Source organism: Mizuhopecten yessoensis, unplaced genomic scaffold, assembly GCF_002113885.1.
Source record: "Mizuhopecten yessoensis strain PY_sf001 unplaced genomic scaffold, ASM211388v2 scaffold716353, whole genome shotgun sequence".
Lineage (NCBI taxonomy): Eukaryota > Metazoa > Mollusca > Bivalvia > Pectinida > Pectinidae > Mizuhopecten > Mizuhopecten yessoensis.
The window spans coordinates 615,765-637,489 of record NW_018480074.1 but is presented as its reverse complement, the minus strand read 5'-3'; the positions used below and the strand labels follow the sequence as shown (position 1 = coordinate 637,489).

General features: G+C 42.7%; 1 protein-coding gene across 1 annotated transcript in view; it reads right to left on the bottom strand.

Annotated features, from left to right (window-relative positions):
- The window catches only part of LOC110443581, a 230,151-nt gene that overhangs the window by 43,967 nt on the left and 164,459 nt on the right, over positions 1-21,725 (bottom strand). The window contains exons 46-47 of the mRNA XM_021487872.1: positions 10,272-21,407; positions 4,442-9,976 (exon numbers count right to left, since the gene is read on the bottom strand). Coding sequence (XP_021343547.1) covers positions 4,442-9,976; positions 10,272-21,407 — 16,671 coding nt within the window. The remainder of the gene's footprint in view (positions 1-4,441; positions 9,977-10,271; positions 21,408-21,725) is intronic.

The following is a 21,725-nucleotide window of genomic DNA, read 5'->3' as shown; positions in this document are numbered from 1 at the left end:
ATATATATATCAGATGCAGAAGTGATCTATTACAACATTCTCCCAATGCAACAAGCTACGAAAACCAAAATTATACAATATACAATACTTAATATTTATAAAAGTAATAGTGCTTAGTACAACATCCTACACTATATAGACAGGTTATTGACCAAATTCATATAGCAGGCATATATACAAAACAGAACTAAAACATAATCCATGTACAAAAATAATATGCAACCCTACATCAATCAAGTGGTATGTTGGCATCTACAGTGGCAAGACAAGGGAATTTGTTTTCAAAATGCACAAAAAAAGGGAAGGTTGACGGTTTGATGAAGGACTGAAACACTTTAATACACAAAAAACAATCTTCCAAGATGCATATAAATAATAAACAATTGTTCATTCAAAAAATATTCAAATTCAAAATGAGTTATTGATGAAACAAGACATTCATCCATTCCCAACAAGTCTTGCATACATTATATATATCACATGACGATCACATGACACTGACATTTACATGGAACGGCACAGGACAGATGGGTGCGATAAAAGATCCGACTACAAAAACGTTACATGCACTGCAAAACTAAAAGACAGAACAGATAATACATGGACAAAGACGAGAATGAGATTCACAAAAGGAAAGAGGACAGAAAAACGTGATGCATGTTAATTGACAGAGCATTCCTATGATATGGTGAGTGTGGAGGGGGGTGAAGGGAACAGCTGACAGGCACAGGCAGGCAGGCTTCACATTGTCTACCACCATGCGAAGGTTTAGGCAAAACCCACTGAAATGAAAAGAATGCGATTTCACGTAAGCATTGTACTGGTCTGCAAATCAAAGCTTTCTGACTTTTTTCTTGAGCAATAAAATGAAGCAAGTAAAAACAAAATCAAATTTCCTATAAAAATGATAAATTAGGAAAGTGAGACTTTGGAAATAATAGGAATGTAGCATCTTGTGTAATATCTTAGTGCAATATCAGGCAGGGTATAGACAAGGCAAAAAGAAAAAAGAATATGAGTATGAAATTTGATTGATACCATTTCAGTTTTGCATGAGAATGAAGATCATTTGTAAAGTTAGATAGATAAATGTAATCTACTTTCTTTAAAATCAGTTAAATGTTTAATTCAATTGTTGAAAGATTCTGATCTGATACTTTACTTTACCAACATGATATAGAACATGACATTTTCAAAATGAATTATTTGAAATTATGATATATTTCATATTATTTCTCAATCTATTTTTCAATTCAATTATTTTTCACAGCAATATACGAATGCTGCAGATCAAAATATCAATGTACAAAGATGGAGTACTGGAGAACTGGTTCTGAGAGAAATAAAACATTAGGGTATACGGATCAGTAAAAGATTCTGTTTTCATGCGTGAGGTCAGAGGTCAGTGTGTAAAATTAACAACTAAGACAAGATTCAATCTCGAAGTAAATCTCTTTGTAAATTCATTAATAATATTAATTAATTAATAAGTAGTTAATTGAATGCACTTCCAATCAATCATTAGATGTCAATAAGTTAATCACATCATTCTTATTAATGAAAAAAATTATTAAATTCTTAACTTGTATTTCACTTGTACTAAATTTTAATGTCCCATGTTAGAAGGAGAGTAATCAAAAGGGGCATAACTCCTCCATTACAATCTGTAAATTTTAATCACTTTGCATCTTTTCAAATACTCTTTAATAAATCAATTAAAATTATGTTAAAACTGAAGTGTGTGATATAAATGAATGTTTTAGAAATATTATGTCAGGATGGAAAATGCCAATAATTCCATTTGAAGCCATATTAACAGATGGATCAGGATTGAAATTTCATCAAGTTTGTTTAATCCACTCTGTATATATGTATTTCAAATCATTTCAAATAAGACAGGCAGGACATAACTAACTTGACATTAAAACTTGTAAAGTTCTTTTTTTCTTCAAATCAAAACTTTGCTCTTTTTCTCCAAACTGATTCACATACAGCAAAGCAATGTTAAGTTGTTAAAAAAATCATTAAGTGGCAATTCAAAATATACAAGATTTCAAAATGTATTTTTATGCAAGAAAATTCTAGAAACAAAATTTCCTCCACATGTCAATGGCATTAGAATTTTATAAACTTACCTTCATTTTCAATTAATATTAATCATATTTTAATCTAAATTTTTCGAATTTTGCATTATTTTGAATTACCCCTTCATATCAGCATTTTAATTACTCATTTTTGATCTGAGAGAAAACGATGAGCTAACATTTTCATTTGGTAAATCAATAAAATCATATACCAAGATAATTTACACCAAAAATATTTCATATTCCCAAAGTAGTTAAAATATGTTTCAAAAATATTTAAAAAAATATATATCATATAGCTAAAAAAAATATTCATTTATAAAGATTTTTTAAACAGTTTTTTTCATTTGTGAGGAATTTTTTTAAATTCATTTTTTTGGACAATTGTCTGAAATTATCAGCTCACTTTGATAAAGCCCCTTTTCCCCCTCCACAATCAGTTTCCTTAAGATTTTCTGATTACATATTGAAGAACATCATGCTGTAGTTTCTGATTAATCTCTAAACCAACAAACTCTCGAACCAAAATCAATAGAAGTTCCATCATCCAATTATCAGCCAGTAAACTTGTGATTTTTAGAGTCAAAATGTTACAGGAATAATCAAGTAAGTAGTTTTGATATGCAGGGTCAAATTAAAAGAACCATGGGAAATAAATTTGTAACCCAGATGAAAAACATTTTGTGTGCACATATATCAGACTTGATACATGATCAATGACAGCTAGATGTAATCGGAGTGATTTCGGTTTGAGAGTTTCCTGCTGTCTAAACAGGTGTAACACCCGTAACATATAACACAGTTCACTCTTGTATTCCACTACCACACATGTGCTGTATACACAAGCTCAACTTTACCCTAACACAAAATTTCCTGACATTCTCACTTTTTGTTGTAAATAAAATAAAGAACATTCAATTGAGTCAAAAAATTCATTAGTTGCATTAACAGTTAGTAAGACAAATATCAGAAAAACACACGTTTCAAAACAGATTTTTTAAGATTTTTTTTTGGAAATAGTGACATTTCAAAATCAAATTTTCCTTTTTTCCTTTTTAAATAAAATACATTGAATTAACATGCTAGCTTTCTGTTGATACACTCACTTTCTGTATGCATTCTATACACTTAATTCTTTAGGAAAAAATACAACTTCTGTATGAAAATAACATTACAATATTTTTTCTTATTAGACTTATTATTACAAAGGAGATATATAAAGTAAGGAAAAGCATGGTTGGTTATGATTTGATTCAATTTGGAATATATTTAAAAAGCAAGCACATATGATAATTATATAAGATATTTGAAGACATAATAAAAACAGGAATAATGATGCAAATGTTCTTTTTAAAACAGAAATACAACTTCTCCTCCATGCAAAAATACTGCCTTTTTTCTTTTAATTTTAATGAACGATAATGAAATATCTGTATAAGCTGATCTTGCAAGAATGATGAAATTCTATTTCCATGCTTAGTCCTTACATAAATATTGTCCTTTCATTTGAAAGCATGCTTCAGGAATTTCTAATATGCAAATGAGATCTGAATTTCAGTTCCTTAAGAAAAATGAATGTACAGCACGAAAATTGATAGGAAGTTGGCATTTATCAAAATATTGGAACTGAAAATATCTTATATGCATATGGACCTATGTTCAATGTACTTTCTCTTTCCTTATATTTAACACAGGACTGATCTGATATAAACAAAAACACACTTTTCATGCCAACGTTACCGACATTAATGGCCGAGTGTAGAACAAACAGTTTGGTGAGTTCAACAAGGCAGCAAGTAAATGTAGGGTTATCATCAAACTACACAACTATTGTATGAACATAGGTCCATCGAAACATGCCTTTCTACAGGATTTATATACGAACATTCTCACATTTCACATAATGGTGTCATTAATCTGCTAAAAGTTGTAAAAACCTGGTGTCCAATCTTTTTGAATCATTGGATCAATCAAATATGTTTAAACAAATTAAAACTAATCGGTCGAGCAATAATTTTTTGTTTTCACAATCATTACTAGCAGTTCCGTTGAATTTGTTTTAAAATGTATCAGATTATTTGAAATGGAGAATGTCCATGTTACGAGATAATTAAGGTTTTCATAACAGTCAAGATTTCACAATCTATATTTTGTTAAGTACAAACTAGAAGTGAGTAAAGGCAGTCCCGACGGAAACAAACAGACGTTCTCAATCGGGAAGGCGTTGCATTGCAAGTTAGAGTCGTTCTCATTCAGGTTGGCGTTATATGACAAGACACAGAAGTGGAAAATCAGGCAGGGATCTCTCGACATGACCAAAGTAGGCAGGCGACTCATGCAGGAATCAATGTTCCTACCTTCCGTAGTCCTGCCATGGCTGGTTTGACTCTGACCTCTTCTATGACCTTGACCTCATGTTGCCATGGTATCTCAGTGACCTGTGGTGTAGTTGGTGTCGATGGATTTGAGCTTTTTTCAGCTCTGTTTTTGTCATTGTTGTTTTCTTGCATACTCAAATTTTGTTCTGCATCTATGTCTTCATCCATGGTCGGCGTCATTGAACCAGCGTCGCACTCGTCCTCAGATTTACTGTTCTTGTCTGTGTTATCATTCCTCTGAGCTGCTGCATCCTTCTTATGCTTAGCATTTACAATCATCTGACGGATCATTTCAGAGGTAAGTGGCATCATCCATGTATGAGGATCCTTCCTGTCCGTGCTCGATGAATCAGTTGTCAAATCAGACGAACTGCTGTTTCGAGAACGACTGCCCATAGAGAATGGGCGCGTGAGGACAGGACCATATGCATTCTCAGCTAAGTGGCGGTACCTTACCGACTCCATGGTGTGCGCACCTGAGGCGGCCATGACATTCTGGCTGTTGTTGCTCTCACGCAGCCCCTCTCGTGGACTGTTACTGATGATGAGGCCTGCAGCGATGGCCTCGTTGAAGTTGTATACCTGATTATTCACCAAATTCACGTACACATTTTTTATCTGCTCTATGGTTTTCCTGTCGATGGCTGTCTGCAGTGTGACGACGATTCCCTTCTGTGTGAGATCACGTATCTCCAGACACATGGGCGTTATGATTTCCATGTCAATCATCTCCTTCAGAGTGTGCTCCTTCCCTGTACCCGGGTCCACGAACTGACAGTTCTTATCACTGTAGAGTCCCTGGTTCACAGCACTGTACAGTGTCAGACCCTTGGGACTCAAGATGAATCCCTTCTCCACAGCATCGCTCAGAGATATGCTCTCACCTGTTTGGGGGTTTTTGAATTCACCAGTACTCATGTCAATCATTCCAAGACTTGCAGCACGCTTTAATGTAATTGGTTGAACTGTGTCCGGATCAATAACGGAGGAATTTGAGCGATGCAAGACACCAGATGAAAACGCATCCTGTAATTTGGCTTTACCTTTGTTCTGTTCATTGGTAAGAATTTCTTCAACATAAATTTCCACGGAACTCTTTGGCTGGGGAGCTTCGGCCAAGCCCTCTATGATAAGGCTTAGCTCCATTGCTTCTTTGAGCGACATTGACGTCTGATGGACAGTGTCGTTGTAACAACCTCTTACAGGGTCCACTACCCTGAGGCTGATAGCTTCCTGTAGTGTCAGGAGCTCCCTAGTCCGTGGATCTACGATCTCTCTTGCTCGCATATTAATAAGGTTATTCTGGACAGCATCCTGTATGGTCAGTGGCTGACCAGTTATAAGATCATCCATCAGTCCTGTACTTGGATTAAGCATTCCCTTCTTTAGTATACGGTGCAATGTGCCGAGACGATAGGTTCCCTGGTCGTCTTTGACAACTTGTAATAAGGAATCTAAGGAGGATGACATGTTTTTTGCAGTTTTTATGATATCAATTTCTTTAGATAACTTTTCCGCAAATGATTTCTTCTGTTTTCTGGGGTCGGAGGTTTCTGAATTGTCAAGGTTGACCTGCATTTTCTCCGTCAGCAGCCCTCCCTGGACAGCCTCACTGAAGGTTATTCCATGTCTGGAATTTCTTCTCGAGGTCTGTGTACTGGAATCCAGTAAGCCCACCTCCAAGGCCAGTTTGAGAGAAAGACTCTGGTCAGTAATTCTATCGTGGAATGTAACACCAGAAACATTGATCAGCCCTTGGCTAATAGCATCCTTCAGAGGAACAGGAGTTTCACTATCAGACAAACGAAAATTACCCGTTTCTTTATCTAAATAGTTTCTTCTGAGTGCCTCACCGAAACTGATGGCTTCTATATTCTGATCCATCAGGTCAAGCACATCATCGTTCTCCTGCATGTCAATGCCGGAGCTGTCACTGGAATGTTTGGGTTGCTTGGAGGCAATCTCCACACTATTAGATAAGGAATCGAGTTGTAAGGTCCGTTTTCTCAAATGTGGAAGTCTTGGAAAATTACACAGACTTCGACCGTTGAGGATAAGACCTTCATTTAGTGCGTCCATAAGGCTGACAATACGTCCCGAGTCACAAACAACACATGCCGTTGTTGTGTTAAATAGGCCACAGTCAACTGCCTTTTTCAAGGTCATCACAATGTCCTTGTCAACATCCTTGACAAGTGAATCCTCCGTGTCGATCAGACCCTTATCAAGAGCATCAGCCAACGAAACCCTCTCGTCACAGATCATGCTCTGCATTTTCAGAACATTTGTATTCAGTAAGCCGTACGACACGGCCTCATCAAGAGTAACTCGTGTGAACGGCACATCCACAACTAAGTTTTCCTCAACCGCTTTTTCTAGTGGAATGCTCTTCATGTTTTGCCTGTCCAGGATAGACCCAGTCTTGCCACTGACAATTCCTTTATCCACAGCCTCACTGAGAGATATATACTTCTGAGTGTCTGGGTTCATGACCCTAGACCTTGTGCCATGGATAAGAAAAGTCTTTAATGCATCTGCCATAGTAACCGAGGACTTAATCCTGAGGTCATAAAATGTGCATCTGTGCTTTTCGAAAATACCCTCCTCAACTGCTCTCTGAATTCCAAAGAAAGGCTTTCCATAGTTTGATCTTCGAGAATATTCACTCTGACCTCCGAGACTTGAGTCATTGATTTGTTTAGCAGATGTCAACGAAGTGAAATCAGAATCTTTCAGAATATCGGCAATTTCTGTCAAAAATGGCTGATATCCTTTCTGTTCTGATTTAAAAACAAATCCTTTAGCCACAGCCTCAGGTAGTGGAGTATGCTCTAGATAGGCTCCAGTTGAGGCATCCAATATTTTCTTTGCTATTGCTTCTTTTGGGCTAAAAATTCCCCGTTCTGCCACAAGAACTTGTGGTTGAGAGCCATCCACAAGTTTACACGAAATTGCTTCCTGAAGCGACATCCTTGCACATGTCCTTGGGTGTAGGATGGTTTGTTTTTCTTTGCTGTACAGTTCATTACTTACGATATCTACCAGTGTAAACCCCTTCTCCGGCATCTCTACCACCAACTTTTTCTCCACCGCTGTACACAAATCTAATTTCTCAAATGTCTTTGTGTCTGTCACCTTTCCAGAGTATTTATCCATCAAGTGATAATTAATCGCCTCTGAGAGTGGAATGAATTGGTTACGAGCATTATCACGAACAAATGTATGAGAAGGATCAACAATACCTATAGAAATAGCATCTTCCACATCGACGCACATTTGAGAGGTTTTGTCCTTGACCCTCTGTAGTTCAGGGTCGTACGTGCCATCAGTCACTATGGTAACAAGGCCTTTAGCTGGTTCTCCCATGGTCTGTCTGAGAAGCCCATGAGCTAGTGCTGTCTTCAAATCTAACCATTCATCCTCTAGAGGATCAAATACTTGACATTCTTCCAAGTCCAGGAGTTTTCTCGACACTGCTTCCTCAAATGTCAGATATTCTTCAGACTTTGAATTTTTTATCACAATATCATCACAGCGTACAAGCTTTGACTCCAGAGCTTCCTTGAAGGACTTCACTTCTCCGTTCCTTGGATCCATGAAATTTTGACGAGTCACATTGTAAACTCCTTCATGAATTGCATCAATCAGATTTAAATCTGTACTGCCGAGATTTTGTATGAGTAAACCTTTTGACACGGCTGTGTTGAAATCACAGTTAGTTTTGCCACATGAGTATGTTCCTGTGAGGGAGTTCACAATGCCCTCATTTATAGCTCCGTCTAATGTTACCAGAGTTTGACTCTCTAAATCCCGGACAAGAACACAGTCACGGTCGAGGAGACTCGAGTCTATAGCACTTATTAACGAGACTGCGTACCCTGTTGATGGATCATGGAATTTACCTTCGTCATCCACGAGACAGTCATCAACGACCTCCAGGAGACTATATTTCGGCTGATTTGTCAGGTCTATAAGAATGCCCCTTTCAATACTCTCTATGAGAGAAAGGGTATCCCCACTGGAGGTATCGTAACACATCCCCGTCGCTAGATTTAGCAGATCTCTCTCAACGGCCTCCTGAAATCCCAGAACCTCACCACTGTCCACGTCCCGTACCTTAATGATACTACAATCCAACATTCCAGAGAATATGGCCTGGGAGAACCCCATTTTTTCCTCTGTGTCTGGGTTTAGCATCATCCCTGTAGTTATGTCGAAAAGTCCCTCCTCAATGGCTTCCGAAAGTGAGAGAGAGAATGGAGATTTACATTTCACTACCAAGCCCCTGTTGACAGCGAAGTTTAATGCGATTGGTAACCCTGACGACAACATCATTCTCCCTGAAAGAGGGTCAATGATACGTTTATCTATAGCCTCCTCTAATGTTAAAATGTCTTTGCTCACAGGATCACGAATCAAAGAGGCTTTATGAACCAGACCTCGCTCAATAGCATCCACAAATGCAACAGATTCATCAGTGCTGACATCACATACTGTGTTGGTGACCGGGTCATAGAGACCATTATCTATGACGTCGTCTAATGTCACTGGTAAATCCGACATCGAACACAATTCTATGGAATGTTTTCTTTTATTCTTTGCTTTGAGTGCTGCTGCAATTTCCATATCCAATTCTGACTCAGACGGGTCTTTCCCACTATCATCGTCTTCCTCTTTCTTAGCATCGCAACTTTCCCTCTTTTTGTCATTGAAAGATGACCATGTGACTCTTTTGATCTGCTTGGAGTCACGGCGGTTAGCAGAATTTTCTGAAGTGATGTCTAGATTTCCAACAAGGCCAGCATCACAGGCTTTATCCCAGGATAGCCACTTGTCATTAAATGTGTCCTTAACGAAACAGCCCTTCATTCCTACTTTTGTACTGGATAAATCACTCTCTATAAACTTAACAATGCTGTTCTTCCTAGCATCTTTCAAACTTACTACTGATCCAGACTTTTTATCACGGATGGATATTGTTTCCTCAAAATTAGTTTCAGTCACATTAAGCGGGAACGATAGCTTACCTCCCTTTATCCTATCCTGGAATGTAAGTGGGTCGTCGGTAGTGTTAATAGAAAACGACCGACCAGACACAATTTCTGAATCATCTGAGACAAGTTTACGTCGCACAGCCACATGCAATGGAATTTCCTCGCCTTTGACATAATCAAACACATTGCCGGTTTTACTGTTGACAGCGCCACTTTGAATTGCTTCTTGTAGATCGATTATCTCCCCTGTCTGAGGAAGCTTGAATAAAGATTTCTTGGCATCGATCAAACCATGTTTAATGGCCGCACCGAGAGAAAAGTTATTTCCGGAAACTGGGTCATGAAATAATCCACTGCAGGGATTAAAAAGGCCTTGCTGCATAATCTGGGTCAAGGTCATTGTATGGGGTCCCTGTCCTTCATCACCGATCCCATGGTTACCACTTGAATCACGATGGAGAGATGTTGAGCCGTCCACTTGGTTAGACATCTTTGTCTCCGAGTCCTGTAAAACGGTTTTCATAATAACAAACATATTTACAATTTAACCTTTTACTAGTCACGTATCACTTAACCTACCATTTACACACTGATCTTTTTGGTGAACACTACAGCTAAAATGAAACTGGTGCAGTGTGCAAAACAACAACCATCCCCATTGTGTAGACATGTACGTCAATGGTGACCGCACATCCCTTTGCACACAGCACCATTACACAGTGAGTGCAGTGGGAGGACCTGTGAGGACACACAGGGCAAGGGGGAGTGTCCTTGAGAAGGGGACTAGCAAGGAGGTGGTGGAGGAGGATACTTACCCCATCAGAAGTAGTCAGGGATGTAGTCAGGGAGGATCCGGAGGAAGAGTCACCTTCAAGGCCTGGTGGGATGGTGCCGCCTGTTACCTGAACTTCACTGCTGCCCTCGACACTCTCAGCCTCCACCAGTCCTGCATCGACAGCCTCTTGGAATGTCATCACATCACCCGTCGAGGTGTTGCGTACCCGCCCACTAGACTCGACAATAAAGCCAGGCTTGGTGACATATACAGCAGTGCCTGTTTTAATCTGCACCTCGGTTGCCGTGCGTGAAACCACACCACCATCCTGGTCTACAACCACCCCTACCTTGGGAGAAAATGGTGATCCCTCAAGGACAACTGTGTATTTCTCTGCCTCAACCTCGCGAGGCAGGTCATCAATGACAGAGTTATCAGTCTTACCATCCATGCTGTCCTCTGTCTTACCATCAAAACTGTCATCCGTTTTACTACTTCCACTGCTGTCATTTGTTACATCATCAATGTCATCATTACTTGTCAGTTTTGGTTGTAGATATCCAAGCTGAATAGCCTTTTGTAGCGACACAGTCTGTTGGGTGTGCGGTTCTGTGAATTCAGCATTAGTCACGTTGAGAGCCCCTTTTCTGATGGCTTCAGTCAGTGACACTGGGAGTTCTTCACTATGTGGAAGGTGCACATCCTCCAGTATCTCAGGTTTGTCCATGTTCAGGAACCCGCAGATGACTGCCTCATCCACGGACAGTTTGTCGCCAGACTTGGGATCATGGTACACACCAGTGTCACTGTCCACCAACCCTGTTCGGATAGCATCGCTTACCGTGATTGGTTGTTGGACACTGACCACGCTAACCAGTCCCCTTTTGGTAGCCTCTTTTGTGTCAATTTCTTCACCAGTTTTGGGATCAACAAAGTCAGTATACAGAATCCCCTCAGACATGACCGGAGACACTTCTGCCCCCTTCAGAATAATAACTGAGTCACCTTGACCCCCTACCCTGCCTGCTATAGGTGACAGGTATCGATGCTTAAGAGCTTCTTCCACCGATAAGTATTTTCCTGATAATTTCTCATCGAACATCGCTGTCTTGGGATCCAGGAGGCCTGTCTGCAGAGCGTGCTGGAAACTGTGAGTGGTATTGTCATATTTTGGCCCGGAATAACGATATGGGCGTTTGTCATCTGCTGTCAGATGACCATTTCTAATGGCCTCATCGATGGTGTACATCTTGCCCTTTGTAGGTTCAGTGTAAATGCCCGTAGGAATGTCAATGTAGCCGTACCTCAGGGCGTCCCTCAATCTGACACCTCGATGGTCAGTTTTACTTCCCGGACTAGTAGCCACTACCTCATCAGCACTGACAAGGCCTTTCTTCATCGCCTTTGAGACCGGGATAACCTCTCCCTTACTTGTGTCAACAAAGTTTCCTTTCTCATCAAGTATGCCTCTGTTGACTGCATCAGCTACATTCAGCATTTTCCCTGAAGCAGTATCCATGACACTTCTGATGTTGTAGGTGGAACCAGGTCGGTTAGATTTTACCTTTGTCTGTGTTGTGGTGATAGTCTGTACAACTCCAGAAACTTGGCCATTTTGAAAAGCGTCCTCCATCTTGATGCTCTTACCCAGCTTCCTGTCATAATATGTAGTCATATCTTGGTCAACAATTCCACGTTCAATCGCCTCATTGACAGAGATTTCCCTACCAGACTCAGGATCAAGCACCATGGTGATGTTGATTTGCTTCATATCCTTTGTCTTTTTGTCAACCAGCTGACTCTGTGACATATGACTTCCCTCCACCAGGTGGCTCTTCAGAGCTTCCTCAATTGGCATGGATGCCCCAGTATGAGGGTCATAATACAACCCTTTATCCTTGTCAAGAATGCCCTTTCTGACAGCCTCCTTGACCTTGAGGTCACGTCCAGTCATAGGATCCTTGACCTTAGTGACAATTACATCCTTGATTACCACAAGGTCATCTGTCTTTTCTTTAACCTTTGAGGAATCAACCTTGACCAGGCCTTTCCTCACACCATCTTCGACAGACATTTTGTCGCCAGTTCGAAGGTTTGTAACTAAACCTCTCTCTGGTTCAAACAACCCTTTCTGTATGGCAACATGTACTGGGATCTCCGTTTGTGTGACTGGATCTATCAGGCACTGGACCGTGACAGACTCTCTAGTGACGGAGGTAAGAACTGGTATTGCCTCTTGAGTACCAGCTTCTACCAGCCCCTGCTTCACTGCATCTGAGATATCCATCACAGGTCCAGAGGGATCATGATAAGTCTTGAGGTCATCGGACACCAGCCCACGTCTTTGGGCCTTGGATACAGGCATCTTTTCACCAGTCCTGGGATCCGTCACAGACAGAAGTGTCAATGATTTAGATCCTACATCCACAGTAAATGTTGTGCCCATTGGTCCTATTTCTGAAGGATAACTCTCAGCTTTGATGGACCCCTTAGCTATAGCCTCAGGAATACTCATCCTCTCTCCTGTACGACAGTTGAAAAACACACCTGTCTGTAAGTTAAGAATTCCTCTGTCAACGGCATCTACCACCGGAATGTCCTGTCCGGAGACTGGGTCATGCACTGACTGAATATTCACTGATTTCTTTTCAAATGTGACACCTGTTGTTCTAGGAGACATTGGAGACATTGGGCGCTTGGATTCTGCTTTGATGAGCCCTTCCTTCACTGCCTTGGAAACAGGAATGATCTCTCCATTAGGTTTCCTGAATTTTCCATAATGACTGTCAATGATACCTTTCTCTATGGCTAATTTTATAGGAATAAATTGTCCAGTCTCACTGTCAAATGCCGATTTTAGATGTAAAGTTTCAGCTGTCTGCTCATATACTTCAGAACCTTTGATGGAAGTAAAGCCAGCAACATCATCCCCCTGGACTAAGCCTTGTCTGAGACCTTCACTCAGTGGTATCTCCTCACCCGTACGTACATTCTTCAATATCCCAACCTTCAGGTCAAGGACATCCTTCCTCACAGCCTCTGGGAGGCTCATTCTCTCCTGTGTGGCTGGGTCTACAACAGTGTGGACTTTCAACGACTTTGTCTGTGTGATAATGTCTTGCTTTGAGGTCTGAAATGTTTCGTCTGTTTTCATCTGTGAGTCAACATCCCTAGCAACCACAAGATGTTCCTGTACAGCATCAAGAATGGGAATCCGCTTCCCTGTTTCCTTATGGTAGTAAGTACGACCTTCTTTGTCCACTATGCCACGAACAACGGCCTCGGGCAGCGATAGTTTCTCACCAGTTAAAGAATCGGTCACTGCTACAATTGACAGTCTCTTCTTCTCGTGGAATGTGACGTCTGCTTGGAAGCCTTCCTTCGTGGTTTGCTCCTTGGTTGATATTGTGTCAACAACTTTGCCCTGTATGTAACCAAGGTCAAGGGCTTCGGTCAAAGTGAAGGTCTGTCCAGTCAAACTGTTAGTGTATGTACCTTCCTGTTGGTTGATGATCCCCCTGTCTAGAGCTGTCGTAAGCGGTACTTCAACACCTGCTGCAGAGTCACGCACACCTTCTACATTAACCTTTCTTGTAACCTTTTCTACAGACTCGGTTTTAACGTCCTTCTTACGAGGCAGACTGTCAAAGTGCTGTGCATGAATTGTATCTTTTATTTCCAATGTGGTTGGGCTTACTACATTCACAGTCGTCGACTGTAAATTGACTGGAACACCTTTAGAAATATCTACAGGTTTGGGCAGAGGTTTAGGTGGTGTCTTCTTTATAGGTATTTCAGTAGTTGGGGATATCGGTTCAACAGCTGAAGAACTGTCATAAGTTGGGGACTTTTCCTTTTTAGTTTTCCGGCCCAATGACCCCGTCGCCTTCATGATGGCCAAAGCCGGAGCTCCAGCAACCGCTAGGAGTCCGAACTTGGCAGCATCCTTCAGGGAAAATTTAGACTGGGAATCCTTATCAACAACCTTTCCCTGAATGGGATCGATCCTTCCTGTCTGGATACCCTCCTGTAGGGTTAGTCTCTCATCTGTCTTGATATCAACCATCAAGCTGTTGCCATCGATGTGTCCACGCTTGATTGCCTCATCTAAGGTCATTTCCTGCCTGGTTCGTGGTTCAGTGAACATACCACTCTCTTCACTGAAATAGCCCATCTCTATGGCAGAACTGAGGCTCACCTGCTGTACCTCCTGAACCACCCTGTCTTGCTGGGATGTGTTCATAAGCTGGTCTCTTAAAGCATCTAGTCTGTGTACACTGGATGTGGAACTGTCAAATTGAGAATCTGTACGTGTATCAAATCTGGATTCCGTCATGTTTTGTTCAACCTGCATGGCTTCTGTAAAACTCCTTGTCTCCTCAATCTGAGCAGTCTTGGCAAACTGTGTTGTCTCCTGTACTGATGGAGCAGTAGAGAAAGTCTTCAGCGTGCTAGGTTTTAGAGCAATTGGTTTAAGCTGGACTCTTGTTTCTTCTATGATCTTCTCCTCCTTCCTGTCAACATGTGACTCCGACCATTTGACGTTGTGGTGACTGTCAACAGAGTCTATGTAGCCGTACTGTATGGCGGCGGCAAGGGACATGATCTCACCTGTTTGTGGGTGCGTGTAAGTTCCACTGTTCTGGTCCACTAGGTGGTGCTCCACCGCTTCTAACAGAGAAAGCGAAGTGCTCAGCTGTTCCCCAACATCTGTCTCCGTCTCCGTGTGAAATGTCACACTGTAACCCGGTTGTGGAATTAGACCCTCCAGGAATGCTTCCTTAAGTGTGATTGTTTCCCCTGTCCCTAGATGGGTTAGCTTCCCAGTCAAGGGGTCAAATACCTTCATACGAATGGCCTCGTTCAAATTAAGAAGCTTTCCAGTTTGGGGATCAACTATACAGGAACTGTCTATGTCAATTAAATGTTCGTCTATAGCTCTACGTACAGATATGGGATAGTTGTAGCCCTGGACAAATATGCTACCTGAATCGGTCACGTTTTTTTCAACCCTTATTATATCGTTAAGACTCAAGAATCCTTCTACCATAGCGTCTGGAGATACATATTCGGGAGGTTCGTTTCCTTCGACTACTTTCTTGGTTTTACGTACAACTGTGGTTTCCTGTACTTTTGTACCAATTGGTTTCTTTACAATGACAGGTACAATTTGCTTTGTCTCCTCTGTTGTAATTTCCTCCATTTTCTCAATCACAGTTTTCAATGTCATAGATGTTTGTAAGTCTAAGTAGCCACGGGACTTTGCTTCCATCAGAGAAATCTTTTCCTGGGTGTCCCTAACAGTGATCGTACCATCCTCCCAGTTTATATCTATTTCGGGAGTCTTAGACTCCAACGCCGCTTTCTCGGCCAATTTCTCAACTGTGTCCGAGTCTAATAAACCCCTTTGTACAGCCTCAGGAACATTCATAACTTCCCCCGTTTTCGAGATGATGACCTTTCCTGCTGTCCAGTCAACAGTGAGGTCATCTTTGGTCATTACTGAGGAGGTGGAATATTGGACAGTTATTGGAGATAGGGGAGGAGTAGGAACCTTATCAGCTGACGGAGGATCACTGGACTTAACAAACACCCTGGTACCAGAGATAAAAGGACCTTGAGGGTCAGCCCCATGCAATTGTTGGGAAGGCCTGGTAACCACATCCGGGGCATTTGAGGTGGAAGGGGATGAAAGGGAAGATAAACTCACACTTGACACAGATTGGGGCCCCCAAAGAGAAGAGGAAATGTCTCCATGAGACGTTAAAGACGCAGAAACATCAGTCTCATCACGCTGTTTGTACACAGAAGAGGAATCAGTTTTCTTCTCCTGATCCTCACTTACCATAAAACCATAGGCCGGGCTTGGGCTACGGTCATCTGGAGAGTCCAATCGATCAGTCTGTCTCTGGGGCTGAGAGACCTTAATTCGGTCTGTTGGTTTAGCATAGACAATGGTAGTCAGTGGTTGTTGAATGTCATCATCATGAAGACCATTTCCATTCACACTAAATCCATTGTCCCTCATAGGTGATTTGTCTTGGACTTTTATTGGCGATCCATAACGGTCCTTTGTATCTTTCACAGGTGAATGGTCTTTGTCTTTAGTCGGCGATCCAAAACGGTCACTGGGGTCCTTCACAGGTGACCTTTGAGGAGAACTAGAGGAACTTGACAATGTCCGTTTCTGAAACGTGTCCCTTGTTGGTGAGACGTCCATCTTCCATGTTTGTCCTGTATGACTCGTATCTTCAGTCCACGTCTGTCCTTTCCTACCTTTCACTGCATCAAAAACAGCCTTTCCTGCCAGAACTGGAGCTCCAACTACTGCCATGAGCCCCAGCTTTACAGCCTCCTGAGCAGTCATCTTTTGTCCGGTCTGCTTGTCCTTGACACTGCCTGTCCTCCTGTCAATCAGACCTTTCCTGAAGGCAACGTCCATGGACACCATCTCACCAGTTGTTGTATCTAAGATGGTGACGTCTTCTGCACGTAATTGTCCATCTGTAATGGCCTTGTTCAGGGGAATACCTTCTCCGGTCACTGTGTCATACACAGTACCCTCCTCTTCATTTACAGAATTCTGAATCAATCCACGCTTTACTGCCTCTTCCAATGACATCACTTCCCCAGTGGCTGTGTCTGTTACAGTAGCAGTAGCTCCGTCAATGAGACCCTTGCTAAGGGCCAGCTTGAGTGAAATACGGCGTCCTGATGACATATCTTTGACTGTCACCATGTTTCCGTTCAGCACGTTACGGTTGACTGCCTCTTGTATAGACATGGTGTCTCCTGACAATGGTTCCAGAAACTTCTGGCTGGCTGGATTGTAAAGTCCGGCCTTTAAAGCATCCAACAGATTGAGAGGCCCCGGAGACGAGAACTGAGTAGGAAGGTTAGGGCTGATCTGGAACTGATCAGTTTTGCTCTTCTGGTAGTTGACCCGTCCGGTACCTGGATCAACAAGCCCTTGTTTGAATGCATCCTGCAGTGTCAGGGTGTTGTTGCCGACAATGCTGACCATGGCCGGCTTCAGTGGGTTGATGATACCTTGTTCCATTGCTTCCTGCAAAGAAATCAGATTTCCACTCCTGGGATCTCGGACCTTTCCAGATGTAGGGTCTACCAGACCGACATTGACTGCCTCACAGTAGGACAATCCCTGTGGGAAGGCAACAGTGTTCACATTCACTCCGCGGACATCAGCCCCCATCTTGGTTGTCTGTTTGGTGCCCAGTGTCAGCTGTCCATTCCTGTGAGAATCTGGAAAATCTTCAGTATCCATCTCGAAGCTTTGTTCTACATCTGTTGTGTAGTTGAGGATCTCATCAGCTACATCAGACTTTTGTTTGTCGCTATCTTGCATTCCAGACCTTTCCAATTTCATCTCTACTACATTTGGTGTGAATCCATTTTCTGATATCACAGGTGGAGATACCTCCTCTTGTGATTCGTTCATGAGTCGGGTGATTTCGTCAGCATCAGTGGCCTTGGACATGGAAAAGAACCCCTGTTTGAATGCATCCTCTAAAGGAATCCTCATGCAGGTTTTTGTGTCCAGGAACGTTCCTTTCTCTATATCAATGAGGCCTTGCTGTACAGCCTTGAAAGGCGACATCTCCAGTCCAGTTTTTGCGTCTCTGATTGATGCGACATGTTTGAGGGAAAATCCCCCACTTCCTGCCTGTACAGAGCTGTGGAAGATATCCTCCTCAACTTTTTGACCAGTCACATCAGCATGTATGAGTCCTTTGTTGAGCGCGCTGTTGATCGGAATAACTTCACCTGACCTTGGATTGACATACAAGCCCTTATTGAGGTCAAGAACTCCACTTATGACAGCATCATCATATGACAACATCTCCATGGTGATGGGGTCAACCACACTGCTAATGCTCAAGGTCACTGTCTCTGCCGTGATGTCTTCCACCAGTGTTGCCTCCATAGCCTCAAGCTCCTCTGTGATGTGAATACTGTGAATGTCAGAGCTGCCAGATGATTCAACGCCTGAAGCAGTTGCTATAGCCAGCTTTTTCTCTATGGCATCATTCATAGACATGACTTCACCTGTGACAATATTAATATATGTGCCGTTATGCTGGTTGACAATCCCCTCTTCGACAGCCTTTGCCACGGATATGGTAGCACTGGTTCTAGGATCTACTACCCACGACACCTTCAGGGTTGTCAGTTTAGTTGTGACCACCTTACTGCCGTCTACGCCATCGCTGGAAGTGATGGACGACAATTCAGCGTCTATGAGCTTCTGTTCGATAGCCTCTGGGATACGTAGCTTTTCACCCGTGGATGTGTTTATGTATACACCATTATGCTCATCTAGTATTCCTTCCTGCACTGCATCCAAGACAGATATGTTTTTTCCAGTAATCGGGTGTTTTACACTCTTGAGCTGATAGGACCTTGTCTCACGTTTAAGACCCTGTAGTGGTGCTGCAGGTGACACACTGACATCATCTGCCAGAACGAGGCCCTTCTCCACTGCCTGACTGATGGGGAGGAGCACCTCACGACCCAGTCCGTCTCGACTCACATACTGACCTCGCTCTCTGTCAAGTATTCCATCCTTGACCGCCTGGGAGACTGATATTTTATCACCTGTGTTGGGATCAATGACACCTGTGATAGAGAAAGACCGGACCGCTTTGACTGCCTGATCTGTAGGTGTATCCACCTCCATGCCTGTCAAGAACCCTCGGTCCATGGCCTCCTTCACTGTGAACTTCTTGCCTGTGGCTGGATGGATGAAGCACCCCTGTGCTACATTTATAAGTCCACGTGTTGCCGCTTCTTGTGGTGACAATCTCTCCTTGGTGCGAGGGTCAGTAACGCTCTGTATTTTGATGTAGTTTGTTTCGGACACCAGGTTCTCAGTGATGGCAGGTCGGGAGATGGTCGTTGTGGTGAAAGAGAACCCCTCATCATCTTTGGTCAGTTTGGAATCTACTGTAGCAGACTGACCAGGAGATACTGGAGACATCTTAGTGACGACCTCCTCCAGCCAGCGGTCAGCATCGTCTTTAGTCTCTGACACCAATGTTGGTCGTGGCCATTCAGATGACAGTTTCAACAACCCCTGTTCAATAGCATCCTCAACAGGCATTGTCTTGCCTGTCCTTGGATGTCTGAAAGTCTGTGAATCCTCGTCAAGCAGGCCCTGATCTAACGCCTCTGACACAGTGATGGGCTCCATGGGTGGCTCCTCCTTGTCCTTTACAGATTTTTGATTTGTGGTGAGTGCAGTGTAGATGACAACAGGGCTGAGAAGTTCTATCACTGTTTGAGCATCCTCCGCAGACAATAGACCCTCCATAGTGGCCTGTTGTAGTGGCATCACATCACCGGTGGCCAAGTTCCTGATTTCCCCTGTTGTTGGACTAATGAGTCCCATCTGAACAGCCTTCAGCATTGTCACATTCTTCCCTGATAGGTCCTTGATTGATGTTTCTTGTGTCAATTTCTCTACCGTGTCTTTTACAACAAAGCCTTGACTACCGGCAGCTCGTAACAACACACGACGTCCAGACCGAGTATCAACAAATTCACCACCACTTGTGATGACACCTTGCTTTAGGGCTTCAGCAAGAGTCAAAGTCTTTCCTGTGAGCGAGTCCTTTACACTTGGTTTTGCAAACACAACTTCTTCACTTACAAGTTTGATGTGTCCCTCCTCGAGAGCTTGACCTATGGGCGTGGGAGGTGCTGCCCCTGGGGGTACGTACAGACCCCTGGAGTCAATAACGCCCCGCTCTATTGCCTCTGACAGAGACAGGACGTCGTTGTTAGTAGGGTCAACAATACACTTCACACTGTCGTCAAGGAGACCATTGTCAACAGCATCCGAGAAGGCCATGACCTTGCCAGATTGGGGATCGACAAAATATCCCTTGTCGGTGATGGTTCCGTCAGCCAGAGCCTTTGATAGTGTTAATGGCTTGTTCAGTATTTGTTGCTGGAATGCTTCATCTAATGGAATTCTCTTCCCGGTTGTCTTTTCAATGCATTGGCCTGACTCTGGATCAATCAGGCCCTTGGACACAGCCTCGATCAATGTGACATATTCTCCACTGGATGGATCTTTGATCTCTTTCTTGGAAGGACTGATGAAGCCCTTCTCCACAGCCTCTAGAATAGTCATGTGGTTTCCAGAGAGTGGGTCAAGGATCTTTCCTGTCGAGTGGTCATACAGTCCTTTTTCTACTGCCTCAGCAAGGCCAATTGTTGTTTCCAGTGAAGACAGTTTCCTGTCTCCAAATATAGCCTGAGACTGTGTGATAGTTGTCACGGCGTAGCCATCCCCACACAACTTCTTAGCTGTTTCATCTGAGATTATTCCCCTGGAAAGGGCCTCATGGACTGGAATGTGTAGCCCCGTAGAGGGGTCTCTAAATGTAAGTTTTACAGGATCGAAGTATCCTTTCTGTATGGCATCCATCAGAGATAACTGACGGCCGGTGCGTGGGTCAGGTATACCACATGGGGACTTTAACTCCCGCTGTAGCTCTGAGGAAATGTAGCCTCGATCACATGCTTCAAGGAATTGTATCCGACGACTGGTGATAGGATCCATGAAATATCCTGTTTTTGGATCAAACAATCCTGTCTTTATAGCTTCCACCATGTTCAATTTACGGCCAGTTTTGGGATTCAAGATGGCCGACACAAACACAGTGGTCCCTTTGGGGGCCAAATTTTCCAGTTTTAAAGTCACAAGTGTTTGAGAAGCCTGTGGGAACTTGCCATCAATTTCACTGACGTTGCCAAGAGCAGTTATGCTAGTGATGCTAGCCACCTTCTGCGAGAGCCTCTTTCCGGCGTCGGAGGGGGGTGGTGACACCATTCTCATTTGAACCTGTGGAACAACAGCTGCTGTCACAGGTTTCTCCATGGTATCCATCATCTTGGTTACCCGGATGCCTGGTGTCAGGGTAGCCGGAGGCTGTTCATGGGTGCTTTGTGCATGCATCGTCACTTTGCTGACAAAGGTCTTAGCTGGACCACTGTATCCTTGCCCTGGCTGGCTAGCATAGCCTTCAAACTCGGAGAGCTGCTCAAAGAAACCCTGCATGTCCTCATCAACTAACATGGAGGAGCGTTTGGCAAGCTCTGCCCGGAATGTACGAAGTAACGGAATATCCTCATCAATCACCATCTGGAACTGACCAAAAGTGTATTTGTTAAAACATAATATGTCTATGGATAGCAAGAGGAGATGGCTCTGTGTCAAAATATGAATCGGTACAGAGAGGTTCTGAATTAATGTCTGTTTCACAATTACTGTTTAAAATTTCTTCAAAAAAGTAGTGTGATGCACAAATTTTTATATTTTTCAAAAAGAAAGAAATGATGGTATCAAATGTTGAAAGTTGGTACTACATCAAATCAGGCACATCTATCAGATAACTTACAAGGACACTGTGATCTAATGACACAATATCTATGATAAAGGTTTTACAGATTTAAGGAAGATATTCCT